Source organism: Leucoraja erinacea, chromosome 31 (assembly GCF_028641065.1).
Source record: "Leucoraja erinacea ecotype New England chromosome 31, Leri_hhj_1, whole genome shotgun sequence".
Classification (NCBI taxonomy): domain Eukaryota; kingdom Metazoa; phylum Chordata; class Chondrichthyes; order Rajiformes; family Rajidae; genus Leucoraja; species Leucoraja erinaceus.
Genome location: NC_073407.1, coordinates 1,235,597 through 1,251,345, shown reverse-complemented (window position 1 = coordinate 1,251,345; position 15,749 = coordinate 1,235,597). Strand labels below are relative to the sequence as shown.

General features: G+C 43.2%; 1 protein-coding gene across 1 annotated transcript in view; it reads right to left on the bottom strand.

Moving 5' to 3' along the window:
- Positions 1–15,749, bottom strand: part of LOC129711818 (protein Niban 2-like) — a 197,195-nt gene that overhangs the window by 3,345 nt on the left and 178,101 nt on the right. The window contains exons 11-13 of the mRNA XM_055659753.1: positions 13,109–13,225; positions 8,220–8,327; positions 2,141–2,252 (exon numbers count right to left, since the gene is read on the bottom strand). Coding sequence (XP_055515728.1) covers positions 2,141–2,252; positions 8,220–8,327; positions 13,109–13,225 — 337 coding nt within the window. The remainder of the gene's footprint in view (positions 1–2,140; positions 2,253–8,219; positions 8,328–13,108; positions 13,226–15,749) is intronic.

The window sequence follows — 15,749 nt, the reverse complement described above, 5'->3', positions numbered from 1 at the left end:
ACTTGGTCGTTTGGTTTCAGAACTGGCTTACACGGGGAATAGATTGGGTGAATGCATTGTTTTATCCCCAGGGTAAGGGGATTAAGAACTAGAAGGCATCAGTTTAAGAAGAGAGGGGAAAGATTTAACAGGAACATCAGGGACAACTTTTCCCACACAGAGGGCTGTGGGTATATGGACTGATCTACCAGAGGAGATAGTTGAGGTAGGTACAATAAGAACATTTAAAATAAATTTGGACAAGTATATGGACGAAGATAGATATACAGCACAGAAGCAGGCCTTTCCACCCAGCGGTGCTAGCTCAAAGGGCCGAATGGCCTCCTCCTGTACCTATTTTCTATGTTTCATTTTCTATGTATCCATGCTGGCCAAGTACCTACCTACGCTAATCCTATTTTCCTACATTTGTCTACATATCCCTCTTTCCCTATCTTCTTCATGCACCTGTTCAAAATCCTTTTTAAATGCAGCGACTGCACCCGTCCCAGCACCTCCTCTGGCAGCTTGTTTCATATATCCACCACCCTTGGTGTTAAAACCTGCTCTTTATAATTTTATATGTTTCAATAAGATCCCCTCTTGTCCTTCTAAACTCCAGCGTATACAAGCCCAGCGCTCCATTCTCTCAGAATATGACGGTCCCGCCATCCTGGGAATTAAACTTGTAAACCTACGCTGCACTTCCTCAATAGCAAGAATGTCCTTCCTCAAATTAGGGGACCCAAACTGCACACAATACTCCAGGTGTGGGCCCTGAAAGACATTCTTACTATTGAGGGAGTGCAGTATAGGTTTTCAAGGTTAATTCCCGGGATGGCGAGACTGTCATATGCTGAGAGAATGGAGCGGTTGGGCTTGTATACGCTGGAGTTTATAAGGACGAGAGGGGATCTTATTGAAACATATAAAATTATTAAGGGTTTGGACACGGTACAGGCAGGAAACGTTCCCGATGTTGGGGAGTCCAGAACCAGGGGCCACAGTTTAAGAATAAGGGGTAAGCCATTTAGAACGTAGATGAGGAAACTATTTTTCACACAGAGAGTGTGAGTCTGTGGAATTCTCTGCCTCAGAGGGCAGTGGAGGCTGGTTCTCTGGATACTTTCAAGAGAGAGCTAGATAGGGCTCTTAAAGATAGCGGAGTCAGGGGATAGGGGGAGAAGGCAGGAACGGGGTACTGATTGGGGATGTCAGTCATGATCACATTGAATGGCGGTGCTGATTCGAAGGACTGAATGGCATACTCCTGCACCTATTGTCTATTATCTAATGTCTATACGCTCAATAAGATACTGCCCCTTCTGCCAAGCACTCAATCCCCATTTTTGATTGTGAAAAAATCATTGGGATTATGAAAATGTACATTATAAATGGAAGTTAATTACTGGTTTTGAAATGCACTTGGTAATTTCAGTTTCCTTTAGACTTCACACTTTAGAGGTACAGCACGGAACCAGGCCCTTCAACCCACCGAGTCCACGCCAACCAGCGATCACCGCATACACTAGCACTATCCTACGCACTAGGGACAATTTACAGAAGCCAATTAAGCCACCTTCTTGGTGTGTGGGAGGAACCGGAGCACCCGGAGAAAACCCAGGTGATCACGGGAGAATATACAAATTCCTTACAGACAGCGCCCGTAGTCAGGATCGAACCCGGTTCTTTGGCGCTGGAGTGCAGCAGCTCTACTGCTGTGCCACAGTGCCGTCTCTCAAATCCTTTTGTTTTATAAAATCTTGGAAGGAAATATTTTGGCAATATTTTAAAATTTGCCAAACACACCGAAGCTCTCCTGAGCAGGAGATTTTCTGAACTCATTGAAGTTGGCAGCTTGGTATTACATTCCCAATCATTGAAAGTTAATTGTTGCTTCCATTCTTCGCTAAGTTTGCTGTGACAAATGTGTCAGCAGTGGAACTGAATCTCTACCTTTTGAGGTCTGTGCTGAAATATAATTTTAAAGATGAATGAACTGTGATGGGCACTGATGAAAGTGCCAATAGATTGTGATTATCTTGCAAAACAAACATCTAGTAAAGTTAGAGGGTGGTAGAGGGCTTTAGAACATCAACGCTCTGCTCATACTTAAAGCTAGTCAAAATAATACATTATATATTTCCTTAAGGAGTCTTACCCAGCATTATGTCTTTGCAGACAGATTGGAGCACCACCTCTTCAAAAATATTATCAACACGAATAAATTTGGAAAAATCTTCAAAGATGAATTCTTGAAATTTAGGTAGAGTCTGTAGGAATGAAAGAAACATTAATTTTACACAGAAAATATGGAGCTCTTGGTTTGAACTTAATTATATCTGCCATTTTAGGAAGAATCATAAATGAACGCACATGGGTCCATGGTGATTTGGTAGATTAGATGCAAAAATTGGCTTGGCTATAGAAGGCAGAGGGCAAGTGTGGAGGTTTATGGCTTGTGGTGTTCTGCAGAGATCAGTGCTGGGATGTCTATTGACTGTGATAGATGAAACTATCCAAGGATATATCCACAAATATCTGAGGACACTGTGGGAAGCTATAGAGGAAATTGCAGGAGCCCTCGCTGAGATTTATGAGTCGTCATTTAATACAGGCGGTGTGCTAGAAGATGGGAGGGGGGCAAATGTTGTTCCTCCCTTCAAGAAGGGCTGCAGGGAAAAGGTTGGGAACTACAGGCCATTGAGCTTAACATCTGTGGTCAGAAATTTACCAGAGAGTATTTTGAGGGATAGGATATACATGCACTTAGATGGACAAGATCTGATGAGGGATAGTTTTTTTAAATTTTATTTAAAAAAAAAAAATTATTTTTATTTTTATTAGCAGTACAGTACATCACATTAATACATCGCATATATCTTATTACATTATGTTGTACCACTTCATTTTTTGAGCTTTAAAAAAGAAAGAATTAAAAGAAGTAAGAAAAGTAAGCAAGAAGCGTGAAGGTGCAGGAAAGTGTTGGGAGAAAAGAACCCCTTAGGTAAGGAATTAGAGAAGGAAGCAAAGAAAATAATTAAGACCCTAGAACGAAAAGAAAAAAAAGGAAAAAAGGAAAAAATCAGTCGCTCTATTGTAACACAAAACTCCGCAAAAAAGGATATACCAACCATGTTTTTATTAAAAATTTATTTTATACCCCCCATTACCAGGTCCTGGTAGCCTTTATATTTTAACTTATTATTGCACCTTAGCTTGTAATAGTTCCATAAATGCAGACCACGTCTTTTGGAAGTGATCTGCTTTACCTGCTAGGAGGAGTCTCATCTCTTCCAAGTGTAATGTTTCGAACATGTTTGAAATCCACATTTTTGTTGTTGGTCTGATGAGGGATAGTTAACGTGGTTTTGTACGTGGGAGGTTGTGTCTCACGAATCTGATTGTATTTTTGAGAAAGTGACCAAAAATGTCGAAGAAATCAAATCTGTAGACATTGTATACATGGATTTCAGTAAGGTATTTGACAATGGTTGGTTACTCTGGAAGGTTAGATCCCATGGGATTCAAGGAGAGGTAGCTGAATGGATAGAAAATTGGCTTCATGGAAGGAAGCAGAGGGTGATGGTGGAAAGTTGGTTTTCGGAATGGAGGCCAGTGACTAGTGATGTGACTCAGGGTTCGGTGTTGGGCCTGTTGCTGTTTCTCATCTATATCAATGAATTGGTTGAAAAAGTACATGGACTGGTAAGCAAGTTTGCAGATGACACAAAAACGGGTGGCATTGTACATAGTGAAGATGGTTGTCAGAAATTGCAGCAGGATCTGATTGGGCAGGTGGGCTGAGGAATGGTTTATGGAATTTAATACAGAAGAATGTGAGGTGTTGCATTTTGCCCAGAGTAGGCAAATCAAGAACCAGAGGACATAGGTTGAAGGTGAGGGGGGGAAATTATTTAAAAGTAACTTGAGCAGTAACTTTGTCACACAAAGGGTGGTAGGTGAACGGAACGAGCTGTTGGAGGAGGTAGTTGAGGCAGGTACTATTGCAATGTTTAAGAAACATTTACACAGGTATATGGATAGGTTTAGAAAGATATGGGGCAAACACAGGCACGTGGGACAAGTGTAGATGCTGGCTGGTGTGGGCAAGTTAGGCTGGGGGATCTGTTTCCACACTGTAAGACTCTATTACTCTATCTATAACTTGGACTAAAATGTAGGGTGGTTGATTAATAAGTTTGCAGACAACAAAAACATTGACACAGTTGTGGACAGTGAAAATGGATTTGAAATGACAGTAGGATATAGATCAGTTGGACGTAGAGGTTGGACAAAATTAGTTTGTTATAGCCGGTATATTGGAGGCAGATGGGAATTCTGAAATAGTTCATAATATTATAAGAGGCAATACATAAAGTAGATTGTCAGTCTTTTCACCAGGGTGGAAATGTTAAATGCTTGAGGGCATTGCTCTTAAGGTGAGGAAGGGAAAGTTTAAATGAGATGTGTTGGACGTTTTTTTTTAAGCTTGGTAAGTACTTGGAACAAGCAGCTGGGGGAGGTGGTAACATTTCCCATGTAGGGAATAGAAGAATATGGACAAATAAAAGACACAAAGTGCTGGAATAGCATAGCTGGTCAGAGAGCAACCCAGGAGAACATGGACAGGTGATGTTTCGGGTCAGGACTCTTCTTCTGCGGATCTCCATTGGTCAAGGACCTCCATCCTGAATATAATCCTTCCCCCACAACCGTCTGACTTCTATCATAGCCTGCTTTGAAATTCAAGCCCAAGCAGGATGGGTGCTGCAGAAAGTTGTGGAACATTGCACAATCCATCACAGGTACTGACTGGCCCACCATCGAAGGGATTGACATGATGCACTGCCGCAAGAAGGCAGCCAATATCATCAAAGACTCACACCACCTTGGCCACGCTGCCATTTCATTGATCCCATCGGGAAGATGGGCTGGGAACCTGAACAATGCTGCCTCCAGGTACAAGAACATCATCTTCTCATCAACCACCTGCACAATACCAACCACACCCCCTCACAACAGAACCATTCCAGACTTTGCACCACTATGTATGCTCCACGTACTTTGGTTTTTCCACTATCTTAGCTATAATAACAGATAATTGATTGTATTTTTATTTTATTGATGTGGTATCTAATATGCCTATAAATCTGTAGCAGGTAGACTGGAGGGTGTTGAATGTTGTACCTTTACTTAAGAATGGCTGTAAAGAAAGAAAATGAGAATTCTAAACTACAGAGTATGCTGAACATCTGTGGTAGGTAAATAATAATAATAATAATCTTTATTTATATATAAATTACAAGAGATGTGAGTAACAAGATAGCGATGCATTTCCAAAGACAAGAGTTGATTAGGGATAGTTAGCATGGCTTTGTGTATGCGAGATCATGTCTCACAAATACAATTGAGTCACAGCGATGCAGATTAGAAACAGGCCCATCAGCCCAACTTAAACATGTCCACCAAGATGCTCCATCTACACTAATCCCACTACCCTATGTTTGTCGCATAGACCACTAAGCATTTCCTATTCATGTACCTGTCCAAACATCTTTTAAATGATGTTATAGTACCTGCCTCAACTACCTCTTCTGGCAGCTAGTTCCATATACCCACCACCCTCGGTAAAAAAGTTGCCCCTCAGGTTCCTATGAAATCTTTCCCCTCTCATCTAAAACCTACTGTATGTTCTCTGGTTCTTGATTCCCTTAATAGGGGTAAAAGACTGCATAATCCCCTCATGATCTTATAAACCTCTATAAGATCACCCCTCATCTTCCTGCACTCGAAGGAATATAGACCTAGCCTGCCCGACCTCTCCCTATAGCTCAGGCCGTCAAGCCTACAACCTCCTTGTAAATCTTCTCTACACTCTTTCCAGCTGAATAACATTCATCCTTTAGCAGGGTGAACAAAACTAACACAATACTCCAAATACAGCCTCACCAAAGTCTTGTATGACTTTGGACTTTACTTTTGACTTTAGAGCAGGGGTCGGCAACCTACGCCCCCCCGGGCCAAATGCGGCCTGTAACCCAACATCATCCGGCCCACATGCGTATTTTTTTCCCGTAATTATCCGGCCCACAGACATTCGTCATTCCCAGTACCTCCCGGGCCCGTGGCCACGGCGCCCAGGCACGTTGACGCAAGGACGTAAGGAGGCCTGCGCTGGCAGCCGCAATGGCGGAACCACCAAGCAGAGCCGAGCGTGGCCGAGCTCTGGCTGTACCGCATCCTGCATAAAGCACCTTCTGTGTGTAGGCTTCACTGTCGGTATCGGGGTTGTCAATAGGCCGGGGACAAGTGACTGAGTATTTGAGCTACCGCCTTCAGGACAGAGCCAAGGCAATGGTCCGTGCGTACGTCATGTTCATGAGCGCCCGTAACTAGGGGCCAGTGCTCAGGGTGGCGTCCTCGAACGGGCGGGATCCATGTGGACACATGATAGATGTGGCCCGCCATCCGCTCACAGACATGTGTCCTGGCCCCTAAGCAGAACAAGGTTGCCGACCCCTGCTTTAGAGATACAGCGTGGAAACAGGCCATTCGGTCCACCGAGTCTGCACTGATCACTACTGTGAGACCACGTTTAGAATATTGTGTTCCGTTCTGGGCACCATGTTATATGAAAGATATTGACAAGCATGAAAGAGAAAATTTACGAGGCTGGGTCTCTATTCCTTGGAGCACCGGAGGATGAGGGATGATCTTATAGAGGTGTACAAAATGATAAGAGGAATAGATCTGGTAGATGCACAGAGTCCCTTGCCAGAGTGGGGAAATCGAGAACCAGAGGACATAGGCTCAAATGAAGGGGAAAATATTTTATAAGAATCTGAGGGGTAACCGTCTCACTCAAAGGGTGGTGGGTGTATGGAACATGTTGCCAGAGGAGGTAGTCGGGGCTGGGACTATCCCATTGTTTAAGAAACAGTTACACAGGTACATGGATAGGACTGGTTTGGATGGATATGGACCAAGCGCAGGCAGGTGGGACCAGTATAGCTGGGACTTGTTGGCCAGTGTGGGCGTTGGACTGAAGGGCCTGTTTCCCCACTATGACCAGCAATCAGACTGTACACTATCCTACACACTAGGGATGATTTAAAGCCAATTAGCCTACAAACCTGTATAAATTTGGAGAGTGGGAGTAAACCGGAGCACCCAGAGAAAATCCACGGTCACAATGCAAACGTACTAACTCCATACAGACAGTATCCATACAGACATACAGAGTCAGGATCGAAAGTATCTTGTGCAGTAAGGCAGCAACTTTACTGCTGTGCCACTCGGCTACCCTATTTTCAAAAGTTGACTGTAACATAACATCGCAACTTGAATACTCAACACCCTGACTGATGAAGGCCAATGTACCAAAAGACATCTTGACCACCTCTGGCACCACTGTCAAGGACCGTTAGACTTGCACTCCTATATCCCTCTGCTCCACAACATTCCCCAGGCCCTGCATGGTGTCAGTCCTGTGCTGGTTTGACTTCCCAAAATGAAGCAATGATTTGGATAAGCATGTACCCGGCATGTTCAGCAAGTTTGCAAATGACACGCAAATAGGTAACATTTGCAGAAGGATATTAACAATTCCAACAGGAACGGGATCAGCTGGATAAGTTATCCTGGAGAAAACCCATGCCAGTCACGGGGAACATGTATAAACTCCATACAGACAGCTGGGGCTGTAAGGCAGCAACTCTACTACTGTGCCACCGGATAGATAATTACAGGGATAGATAAAGTGAGCACACTCATCCATTGCCCCGAGTTAGGGGATTAAGAATTAGAAGACATAAGGTGAATGGAAAATAAATTGTAGAAACATGGAGGGCAACTATTTCCACACAGAGTGGTACATTTATGGAACGGGCTGCCAGAAATGATTGCCACTGGCACAATCACAACTTTTAAAGTTATTTGGACAGGTACATGGATAGAGAGATTTAGAGGGATATGGACCTACTGCACGCTAGTGGTACTAGCTTAGACGGGCATCCTGGTTGTTTGAGTTGGGTAAAAGGGTCTGTTTCCATGTTGTATGACTTTGAGAAAGAATTTAATTATTCCGATTCATATCTGGTGCATATGACAAATAAGCATACGTAATGCAAAATAATGCCTTCCGAGTTAAACATTTTCCTCAGGCTCCTCTGTTCCAAATATGCACTTCACTGTGAGAGAGACATCATACATCACTTTAGTGCAGTTAAGGGCCTCACCGTGTTAACAGATGCAGAGAGGTTCTTCAGCAGGTATGGAATTGTGATCTGGAGCAATGCTTCTCGGAAAAACTTTTTTCTGACAGAACTGCTGTCGTAGTCATATTTCTAGGAATAACAATGCATTTCGTCAGTGAAGATTTTATCAAGACGTCCAAGATTGCAATTATGTAATATAAAATTACAGAACTTCAGTTGACATCTTGAATACGGTATGTTTTTTTATCGTTATCAATTTACCCTGGCCATCAAAAATGTAACAAAAAGAAAAGAAAGACAGACGAACAAAAGAAATGAAACAATTAGTTAGATGTTAGATGGGAGTTAGATATGGCCCTTGTGGCTAAAGGGATCAGGGGGTATGGAGAGAAGGCAGGTACAGGATACTGAGTTGGATGATCAGCCATGATCATATTGAATGGCGGTGCAGGCTCGAAGGGCCGAATGGCCTACTCCTGCACCTATTTTCTATGTTTCTATGTAATTACAGATGCTATAATTCTGATATAAAATTAGAAAATACTGTATTCGCAAAGATCAGTCAGCATCTGTAGGGAGAGAAAAACAGTTAATGTTTCAGGTCCAGGACTCTTCATTAGAATGAGGAAAAAGAGGAAACAATTTAATTTTCAAAAATTACAATGACAATTTTCAGAAAATTGAATGGCAACACAATTAGATTAGACAATTAGAGATATGGTATGCTTACTTTCATAGGTTGGGGCATTGAGTATAAGAGTCAGGAAAACATGATGCAACTTTATAGGGATTGGGTTAGGCTGCATTTGGAGTATTGTGTTCAGTTATGACCACCCCATTACAGGAAGGATAGGAGGCTTTGGAAAGTATTTAGTGGAGGTTTACCAGAATGATGCCTGGATTGGGGATTATTAGCTACACATGGTTCTGGAGGTTGAACAGACTTGCAAATTGACGCTCCGCGATTTTTTGGAATGCCAGAGGATTGCAAGCGTGCGACTTGATAGTGGCGCGGGCCGCGTATGGATAGCCAAATTAGCTACAACCGGCGCCCGCCCGCTGCCCCACCGGCCACAGCGCTGCGGACACTGACGGCACCCGGGGTGAGACCAGTCAGAATTTTTTCTCAGGATGAAAAAATCAAATACCAGCTTTAAAGTGAGAGGAGCAAAATTTAAAGAGATGTGCGGAGTGATTTTTTTTTAAGGCAGAGGATGGTAAGTTCATAGAACGTGCAGCCAGGGCTGGTGGTTGAAGTAGATGCATGTGCATTTAATAGATTGTTGTACAGGTAGAAACAAAGAATTACAGATGCTGGTTCATTCACAAAGGGCCACAAAGTGGTGGAGTAACACAGCAGATCAGGTAGCATCCCTGAAGAACATGGATAGATGATGTTTCGGGTCAGGGCCCTGCTGCAGACCAAAGATCCAATAGGATTGTTGCTGCAGACTGATTGTAGGGAGAGAAGAAAGCTGGAAAAGGGTGGAGGCAGAAACGGTGTGGCAGGTAATAGGTTGACACAGGATGGGGGGGGAGCAGCTTGCTGGAACAAAGGCCAAAGATAAGAAAGGAAGAAAGGTGTGAGACAGGTTGGAAGAGTTGGGGTTTGTAAAGCCAGAGAGAGAAAATTGGAAGGGTGGGGGGATGGGGTTTGGAGGGGAGAAATAGGTGGGAGTCTAGGTGTGACTCAGGGAAGGAAAAGGAGGAGGGGGAATAGGAGTGGGGGTGTTATGTTACCTAACATTGGAGAATTCAAGGGGACCCAGTAGTGCTTCCAGGTGACTCCTCTAACCTCATCTACTGCATCCAGTGTTCTCAATGTGGCCTCCTGTACATCGACAAGACCAAACGTATTCTTAGTGACCACTTTCTTGGACACTTGCACCTGCACCAAGGCCTACTGGATCTTCCAGTTGCTAACCATTTCAACTCCCCTTCCCATTCCCACACTGACTTTTCTGTCCTAGACCTCCTCCATTGCCAGATTGAGGCCACAATCAAACTGGAGGAACAGCATCTCATATTCTGCTTGGGTAGCTTATGTACGTATGAACATACATGAAGTATGAACATTGAATTCTCCAATTTTAGGTAATCTCTCATAACCTCCCCCCCCCCCTCTCTTTCCTCTGATGAATTGATCTAATGAAACATTTTTCTACTTCATCTGTGAAGTTAATTCATACCCACATAAGGAAATCAGAAGGCCAGTCCACAAAGTACCACGTGAACTCAACAGGACCTGCTGACATCCTCCAGTACTTTATTGTTTAATTCAAGATTCCAGTATCTGCGGTTTCTTTTGTCTTAATAAAATCCTGTTCAGCTGCAGGAAGAAATCCCTATTTTTAAACTCTACCCCTCTTGACATCAAAATGCCATTTGCTTTCCTTAAACTACTTCTTTTCATTTGGTTCCTTGCACAAGACACCAAGATTGGGCTGGCACAAAGTGAGGGGCAAGGAAAGTGTCTCGGTTACAAGGACAGACTGGACAGGCCAGGTTTGTATTCTTTGGAGTGGACAAGACTGCAGATGGATGTGGAGAACTGAGTAGGGCACACAATTATGAGGGGTAGAATTATCAGGAGAGATTGCATACGTGGGTACAAGGAACAGCAGATGCTATATTGATTTTATTTATGTTGTATCTAATGTGCCTGTAAAGCTACAGCATGTAGACTGGAGTGTGTTAAATGTTGTGCCTTTATATAAGAGCTTTTGCAAAGAACAACCTGGGAATTATAAACAACGTAGTACACTGAACATCTGTGGAAGGTAAATTACCAAAGATCCAAGGGACAAGATATGCATGTATTTACAAGGACAAGGACTGATTTGGTGTGCAAGAAGGAACTGCAGATGCTGGTTTACACCTAAGAGAGATACAAAATGCTGAAGTAATTCAACGGGTCAGGCAGCATCTCAGGTTGATTAGGTATAGTCAGCTTGACTTTGTGTGTTCAGTCATGTCCAAGAAGATCAAATAAGCCAGAGTGGTAGACGTAGTCTACACGGACTTCAACAAGGTCTTACATCAGTTTCCACTTGGGAGGTTGCTCTGAAAGGTTTGATTGCATGGGATCGAACGGTCTTGGCCCAAAATTCTGTTTGTCAATTTCCTCCACAGATGCTGCCTGAGCCACTGACCTGATCCAGCACTTTGTGTTTTGCTGAAGATATTCCACCATCAGCAGTTTCTGGTCCCTCCATTCAATTGGATATAAATTTGGCTTAATGGTAGGAAGTACAGGAAGGTTGTTTTTCAGACTGGTAAATAATGGTTTGCCTCAGGAGTCAGTGAGGCTCAACCACTGCTGTTGGCCATCTGCTTCAATAATTTGGATGAGAATGTACAAGGCATGTTCAGTAAGTTTACACATGACACTCGACAGGTAGACAGAGAAGAAGGTTATAAGAATGTCAGCATGATCTTGATCAGCACCGTAATGGGCTGATGAATTTCAAATCAACTTTAATTCAAATATGTGTGAGGTGTTTATAGGTAATACCCTCTAGCCCAGGCAGCATTCTGTTAAACATCTGCACCCTCTCCAAAGCCTCTACATTCTTACTGTAATAGGATGACCAGAACTTCACACTCGTAATACTCCAAATGGAGTCCAAGCAAAGTGCAACACAGCTGGAACATGATTTCCTGCCTCCTGATGTCAACCGATGAAGGCAAGCACATCAATGTCTTCTTTACTACTCTATCTACATATGTTGCCACTTTCAGGAAGCTATGGACTAGGATCCCAAGATCCCTCTGTACATCAACGCTGTTAAGGGTCTTGTCATTAACTGTACCCTCTCCCCTTACATTGGACCTCCCAAAGTGCAATACTTCACGCTTGCTCGAATTAAACTCCATTTGCCATTTCTTTGTTTATTTCTGTAGCTAATTACATCTTGCTGTATACTTTCACAACTTTCCTTACTGTTCGCAACACTACTAATTCTGGTGTTGTCAATAAACTTACTAACCAGCCCATCTACATCTACTGAGGACCAAGTACAGATTCCTGCGGAACTCCACTTGTTAGAGACTTCCAGCCAAAATAACACCTTTCCACTACAACCTTCTATGTTCCATGAATAAGCCAGTTCACAATGCAAACGACAAAAGAAACCCTGTGTCTTTATCTTCTGGGTCAGCCTATCAAATGTCTTACTAAAATCAAAGTACGCAACTTCCACTGCCCTACCCTCATTGATGAACTTTGCCTCAAAACATTCAGTCAAGCAACACATGACCTGCCGTGGACAAAGCCATGCTGACTGTGCCTAATTAGCCTGTTCTCTTTCAGATGCGAATAAATCTGACTCCGAGGAATCTTCTCCAATAACTTCCCCATCACTGACATGAGGCTCACCAGTCTATAATTTCCTGCATTATCTCTACTTCACATCTTAAGCAAAGGAGCAACATTGGCTACTCTCCAGTGCTCCGTCACCTCATCTGCGGCAAGTGAAGGTCCAAAGATCATCATGGCCCCTGCATCTCCTCTGTTGCTTCTCTTAATAACTTAAGATAGATTCCATAATGTCTTGGGGAATTTATCCATCTTAATGATCGATGAGACCCCAACATCACCACCTTCATTATCGCAAACTGCCAATAGCATAATTGTCTTCCCCGCACTAATCTCACTGCCATCTATGTCTGAATATAGATACAAAGTACTCGTTTAGTACATCAGCTACATCCTCTGACTGCAGGTATAAATTCCCTACCCTCTCCTTGAGTAGCCCTGCCTTCTCCTTGATTACCCTATTGTTTTTAATTTCTATGAAGATTTCTCCTAATACCAGCATTTATTTACAATAAAGATTCTTCCTGTGAAGAGTCATCAATAGCATGATAGAACTCATGCTCACATTTTCCTCACGGACACATTTTCTCACCTTCAACACTCTCTCTTGAATGCGTTGGATTGTCTGGCACATTTGACCCTTCTCAGAGGAGTTAGCAAGACTTTGGTGTAGAAGTTGCTCAAATGTATACACTGTGTTATCCAAAATCTATGGGAGGAATAAGATAGCATTAACAATGCTGAAATTAGGTATTTCCCATTCGCACCACAAATCAAAGCTAAACTCTCTCCCCCAGCCTCAGACGCCAATCACTCTCTGAACATCACAGAAAAGGGTAAATAACATTTTAGGGGATTTTATACAAGAGATTAGGGGCAACAAAAGAAATAATTAAAAGACAATAATCCTTAAAATAACAAGAAAGCCAATTTAAAGTTGCACTGGAGATGCTTGGAGAGACTGTATAAACCTTTTTCATTAAGATAAAGAAAGCTAGTTATCAACTTTAGATCGTGGGCCGAGGTGCTTTTTCGTTTCATTTTGTGACCCAAATCAAGTATCTACCTGTATTTATAACATATTGTGTAAAAATATTATAGAAATCAAACCTGAAACCCATTAAGAACAAAACCTGCACATATTTTTAAAATATGAGAAAAACCTCCAATTTTCCGAGTAGTAATTGTCCAATCAAAGCATGTTTGACATTGAGTCGGATGCCAATTAGCTAGGCAGCGAGCCCTCTGGGATCATGGCTGCCTCCTAATAACATCATAACAATAGCAAGGTTTCGAAAGAATAAAGGTAATGCTGATAATTTTGTTTTACAACTGATTTATCTTTGTAAAGTTATGATGTTGTGAACTGTGAAATAAAAATGATAAATACAAATGTAGAGGTAGGGTTAGAATTAGGGTCAGGGTTAGGCACTGGCACTTTCCTCTCAATGGAAGAGGGTTTGGGTTTGGGTTAGGGCAGGGGTCGGCAACCTACGGCCCAGGCAAGGGAACAGCTCTGATGTTAAGTCTGCGCCCTGCGGTGGGGCTCACGACAGTCTGAGGAGGCCTCCAGCTTCATCGATGGAAGGTCGCGGATTACCCGGAGAAGGCGATGCAAAAATTAATCACATCTCCGGCAAGGTAAGAGCCTGAAAAAAAGTTTCCCCCGATCCCCTCCCCCTCCCCCCACGCAAGACAAACCAGAGAACATTAAAACAAACTTTTAACAAACACAAAAAATGTTAAAAAGATGTAAAAACAAACAGACTGCTGGCGGAGCTGCCACCGTACGGCGCCCCTGAGCACAAGAGGGCGCTGTTACTTTTTCTAATTAGCTTAATTAATTACTGCTCTCCCACCATTCCCCACTTCCACAGCGCTCACCACACAAGAATACTGGATTGGTTTACTTTCAGGTACAAACGGTTCATCTTATAGCAGTTATTTCTTCCCTCGAAACAGTCTTGTCAATGCAGAAATCTAAAGCCTACCTCCTGCACCATCTCTTCAGCCGCATAATCACTTGACTTGCCCTGTCTGAGAGGCTTGGGTAGGTAGGGCAGGCAGGCTGAACCTATTTCCAAGCATGGAAATGTCAAATATGAGAGAACATAGATTTAAGGTGAGAGGAGCAAAGTCTACAGGATTTTTGTTTACAGAAGGTAGTGATAATAGACAATAGACAATAGTTGCAGAGTAGGTCATTCAGCCCTTCGAGCCAGCACCATCATTCAATGTGATCATGGCTGATCATCCCCAATCAGTACCCCGTTCCTGTCTTTTCTCCATATCCCTTGACTTTGCTATCTTTAAGAGCCCTATCCAGCTCTCTCTTGAGAGCACCCAGAGAACCTGCCTCCACCGCCCTCTGAGGCAGAGAATTCCACACACTCACAACTCTGTGAGAAAAAGTGTTTCCTCGTCTCCGTTCTAAATGGCTTACTCCTTATTCTTAAACTGTGGCCCCTGGTTCTGGACTGCCCCAACACCGGCGTGTCCAAACCCTTAACAATCGTATATGTTTCAATAAGATCCCCTCCCATCCTTCTAAACTCCAGAGTGTACAAGCCCAGCTGCTTCATTCTCTCAGTTTAACTGATTAACTGGAATGTGCTGCTGAGGGTGTTGGTGGAGGCAGATAGTGACATTTAAGAGACCTTTGAATAAGCACATGGATATCCTGAAATGGGAGGGAGGGGAGCCTGAGGTTGTGGTACATATAGGTACCAACGACATATGTAGAAAAAGAGAAGAGGTACTGAAAGGAGAATTTAGGGAGTTAGGTAGAGAGTTAAGGAGAAGGACTGCAAAGGTAACAATCTCAGGATTACTGCCTGTGCCACGCGACAGTGAGAGTAGGAATGGAGCGAGGTGGAGGTTAAATGCGTGGCTGAGGGACTGGTGCAGTGGGTATGGATTCAAGTTTCTGGATCATTGGGACCTCTTTTGGGGAAGGTGCGACCTGTACAGAAAGGACGGGTTGCACTTGAACTCGAGGGGGACCAATATCCTGGCGGGGAGATTTGCAAAGGCTACTGGGGAGACTTTAAACTAGAACGGTTGGGGGGAGGGACTCAAATAGGGAAAGCCAGCAGTCAGTGTTTGAGGCAGGAGGCAGAGAAGGGTAGCACTCTGACCCAAAATATAGGGGAGAGAGAAGAAAAAGACAATAAACAGAGAATAAGAGGGGGTGGGTTTCTTAAATGTGTATATTTTAATGCTAGGAGCATTGT